This window comes from Varroa destructor, unplaced genomic scaffold (assembly GCF_002443255.2).
Source record: "Varroa destructor unplaced genomic scaffold, Vdes_3.0 BEIS01000003.1, whole genome shotgun sequence".
NCBI lineage: Eukaryota > Metazoa > Arthropoda > Arachnida > Mesostigmata > Varroidae > Varroa > Varroa destructor.
The window spans coordinates 38,268,148-38,272,809 of record NW_019211456.1 but is presented as its reverse complement, the minus strand read 5'-3'; the positions used below and the strand labels follow the sequence as shown (position 1 = coordinate 38,272,809).

At 50.8% G+C, this 4,662-nt stretch overlaps 1 protein-coding gene across 6 annotated transcripts in view; it reads left to right on the top strand.

Moving 5' to 3' along the window:
- LOC111248357 (uncharacterized) overlaps positions 1 to 4,662 on the top strand; it is a 97,952-nt gene that overhangs the window by 45,908 nt on the left and 47,382 nt on the right. For 5 of the 6 annotated variants that reach the window (XM_022800555.2, XM_022800554.2, XM_086985637.1 and 2 more), the window contains one exon: positions 820 to 3,758. In XM_022800555.2, the coding sequence (XP_022656290.2) occupies positions 820 to 3,758 (2,939 nt within the window). Of the gene's footprint in view, positions 1 to 374; positions 480 to 819; positions 3,759 to 4,662 lie in introns of those variants that run through there. The other variant, XM_086985636.1, reaches the window with a different exon arrangement.

Here is a 4,662-nt window from a genome sequence, read left to right as displayed (position 1 = left end):
ATCACTCAACTCAGGGTTATTGACGACCGTACCACGTAAAAGGGCGGCCCTTTACTGTGCACTATGTACGTGCACAACGTACAGTTCACACACAGTAATGGTTACCCATCTGCGTGCATATGCTTATACGATAGATGTCGGCGCTCTCTTGTTCTTTCTCTTCGTCTACTTCTGAAAAGGCCCTGTCTGTTGCCTATCGTCCAATGCCAGACGCGAATCGGATCAGTTCAATGAAAGCGTGCCCTCCAGGCCTTAACTTGGTGCAGAGCACTTACGGACCAGACATCACTAAAAAATTGTCCCGTATTTAACACGCCAAAATGCTTACTTATCTCTAACGCAACGCCACTTTTTTCTTCTGCATGCAGTCTAGCTTAAAGGATATGAGACCACGTTGGAAAAATGCGCTTGTACATAAACGACCTGTGCTCAGAGAGGTCAAGGTATCATCCAATAGGGCGACGACATAGCACGTTTCGGTTGGTTACATTACGTCCGTTCATCTCTTTTACGTAAAGTTATGCGAGCTTTTCTCCGAGCGTACTCCCTTTTCATCCTCCCTTCTTTTAGACCCCATGACGTCGTCTGCTTGTCTGTAGTCCACTGCGGTATGCATCTATCGTGGACGCCTAGACTCGGCTCGTGTTGTATCATACATACAATATTGTCCTTAATCCTTCTCTCACTACATTGTTCCGCTCTTTCTTTCTGCATCACTCACTCTCCATATATATTTCGTTGGCTTCCGTCTGTATGAACGTTGTTCTCATCCCTGATATGCGCGCATATGTCACTTAAATTGTCCCTTTCCCATTACAGAGTCCGCCCTTTTCCGTTAGCTCCGCCTTCCTCACAAGCCCCGCCTTCTGTCGGCTTTGTTGGCTGCGCCGGCTTCGTCAGTGTCTCCACGACGACGTCACGCGTTGCTTCGTCGGGCAACGTTGCCGGCGGCGAGAGGGAAGAGGCATGGCCTTCTCGGTGCCGCCTGTTCCAGCAGCAGCAGCCGTCGCTGTTGCCGACGCCAGCAACGGCAACGTTTGTTAGCGAGTGCTCGGTGCCCGCATTGCGGTGGCGCCACTGCAGCGACAGTCAACAGCAACCAGCGTTCGTGGCGAAGGATCCTGCGTCCTGTAGCGTCAGCGCTGCGACACACAGCGCCACGATCAACAGTAGTGGTAGCGGCAGCAATAGGATCGGCCACTCCGAAAACAGTTTCGCTACTGAGCGCCGCCGCGACGAGGTCGATCATCACATTGCCGCTGACGCAAGCCTCGCTGGCGACCACATCAATATCGCCGACGAAAAAACCAAGGGGACCCTCCACAGGGACACCGCTGTCGGCGGCCGCGGCTGCATTGGCGATCACAGCAACAGCAGTTCCACCAGATTTCAGCTACGGGAGCAGCGACAACAGCTTGCCATCGTAGTCACTGAAACCACAGCCTCTACCATTACAATTGCAGCTAGCAAAAGCAGATCTGAGCAGACGTCGTCGCTAGCGCCTTTCTTTTCGTTGTCGCCGTTCGTAGCGGCAACGGCAGCAACAGCCTCAGGCGTAGAAGCCTTAGCGGCGGCGGTTACAGCTGCGTCAGCGGCGGAGGTTACAGCTGCGTCAGCGGCGGCGGCGGCGGCGGCGACGGTGGCGGCGGCTACCACTAGCGACACTAGCGACACAAGCGGACGAGCTAATGCGAGCAAGCTACTAGCCAGTGCCGCGTTTCATATCAGCTCTGCGGACGTCGGCGATAAGACGCCAACGTCGCCAACGGCGATCGTCGCCAGCGACAACAGTGTTGCTGCTTGTAACAGTACAACGAGTAGTATTAATAGCAGCAGCACCGCTATTGATACAAGCGCTGCGAGAGTGGCTGCTTCTGCCAGGGGCTCGCGTACGGTTTTGCCCACGACGGTGACTGGCATTGGAAGTGCTGTAGCGATAAGCGACGCCGGCGCTGGTAGCCGCCGGAAAAACGACGCCATCAAGTCCAGTATCCTGCCTATCAGCAGCAGCAGCAGCAGCAGCAGCAGCAGCAGCAGTAGCAGCAGCAGTAGCCCTCTACAGGAGCCTCCGAAGAACAGTTGTTATCAGCAACAGCAGCAGGAGTTAGTTGGACCGCTGTTAGCTTTGCCCCAGTGGTCTTCGCCTTCTGCCGCTGTCAGGACCGCTGGTTTACTTTACCACGACGAGAGCCAGTGCCAGTTAACTTCGGTCACTGATATCGCGGCCGCTGCTTTTATCTCAAGAGATGATAACAGATCATCGTTGTTGCTTATCAGGAACACAGCAGGGACAAGCTACAAGGGCGACAGCGCTGTCGATACTAGCCCCTGTAGCGGTGCTGAATGTGATCGGGGTGTGTTGTCCACCGATAACTGTGCAGCTGTACTCGACGAAGCTGATGAACAGGAAAACCTGCCGAATTTCAATCTCGACGGCGATTTCCTTGTTGCTGTTCACAACAATCAAGGCTATCGAGCAGACCACCATTCACACTCAGTGATACCAACGACAACAACGTATACCCCAATCGAATTTCCTCATTCAGTGAATTGCAATAAGAATACAAGTGTAACAGGAACAGCAGCGGGCACAGAAAGTATCGCTGACCATTGCAAGTCGAATAGTGTACATATTCAATCTGTTGCTGAATGTGCAAAGGAGAATCACTTCAGACAACTAGAACAACGGCAACAAAGTGTCTCCTATAGTAACAATGGAAACGTGTTAGTAAAAAACGTCAACACAAATGGAATATTGAGAGACGATCAACAACAGCCAGATGGACTTTGTAAAGCTTTATTGTCGCCGGTGCCTTCAGGTCACGACTGCTCGCCCCCGTTGTTAGCAGTCGCTGAATGTGTCTCTGAGTCTGAATCTGTTGCTACCGAACTGCTTCGGCAAGCCCAGTCCATTGCTCGGACCTGTATGCCGTACGCGCCGTCTACCTGTCCGTCCTCATCCTACACTCAGTATTTCTGCGCGGAACAGCAGCAGCGATCCCAAGAGAAACAGCTGTACACCGTAGCAACACCATTGCGCAATCTGTCGTCTTACTCTTCTACAACGACAACGAGAGATCGGTGCGTAGGTCGGACTCCTTCATACGAGTCCTCGCCATTGTGTATAACTGGAGCTAACTGTGAACGTGCAGTGCAGTGCCGAGCGGCAGGTGTCACTGTGAACAAGCAGGTGGTGTTCGGCCAGCATAACGTGGACGAGAATTCTCTAAGTGTCGGTGTTCGTGTTGATGGTGATGGTGATGATGGTGGTAATGGTGGTAATGGTGATGATGATGATGGTGATGTCCTAGATGCTCGAAGGCCAATAGTTGGAGGCAAATCGGCCGCTTGTGTTGACCAAAGGACTAATAGTCTAGGCCCAGTCGATTCTTCCAGCAGAAATCATCGAGTGAACCCTCGAAGTCAACCCTACGCAAGCGGCCAGTCGGTGGCCGATTCCGAGCCGTCAAAGGGCGTTCTAAACGCCGGCGATCTGCAGCATCACGGCGGGCCGGTGCCCAGTGCGGGCATGCTGCAGTATCTCAAGTCGAGTGTGCAGTGGACGCCCGAAGTAGGTGAAATGGACCCCTCCTATGTAACCTACAACGGGCAGACTTATCCAACAGCCAGCTCGAATCTGCGCCAACTCAGCGAGGCTAACGGAATGCTTGGATGGCCCGGACAGGGTTACCCCGATCCGGCTACCACCGGTTTTTCCAGCTATCCCCCCGCTGCCAACCCCCTCGGAATGCCGATGGGTGAGTACGTAACACTTGCAAAAAAATGCTCCTTGAATCGTTCTGTTATTCTAACCAAAAGTTATCAGCAGTACCAAGCGTCCTATCATCGTTCGGTTAATTGTAAACACAACAAAAAACGAACATTTTTTTCCGTCAAAAGCGTCTTATACTTCATTCATCCGGCAAAAGGTAGTCGTAAACGAACTGTGCTGAGTTGTGAATTATGCCCTAGGGGCTTGCAAGTTTTTTTGCTGCATCTCAAACTCAAACAAAGGGGCGACGTTGAAAAGTTTCAGATGAATGCGTATTCAAGCTGGTTATAGTTTTTCGACTGCTATAATCAACAAAGACGTTCTCCAAATTTTACACTGATTTGAATTCTATACTTGCTGTGACTATATGGCCAGTAGGGTGCAAGTGAGCTACATTGTACCGCCTAAAATGAGAGGGTTAATTGTCACTTTGTTTAGGTTGGGTCGTCATAGCGACTCGAAGGATGACTAAATCGAATAGGCTCACTGGTAGTATTACGATGTCAAAGACTGTTCGTATTTATCATTTTCTATGTATGGGCATTTTGAAGAGCGCATTAGAAGACGTAGTTTTCAGGCTGGCGGGGTAGACGTTGTTGATACGTCAGCTGGTACTGCGATGAGAAATTTGTCTCAAAGCGCACCTTTCACAGTAGAGGCTAGTATTACTTAAAGGATAAATGTCTTGAAATTACTAGTTGTTATTGTTTTTAATTAGCTCATCTTTCGGTTGGCTTCTCGGCGACCGTCTTCCTTCAACTATTATTCCAAATCGCTTTTCCACAACGACAATTTTCCCCTTTTGGTTAAGCTGAGCGCGACTATAGCAAAATACGGGCCAGAAGTAAACCCATGACGATATTCGTCGACGATAAAAACAGCTTGTTAGC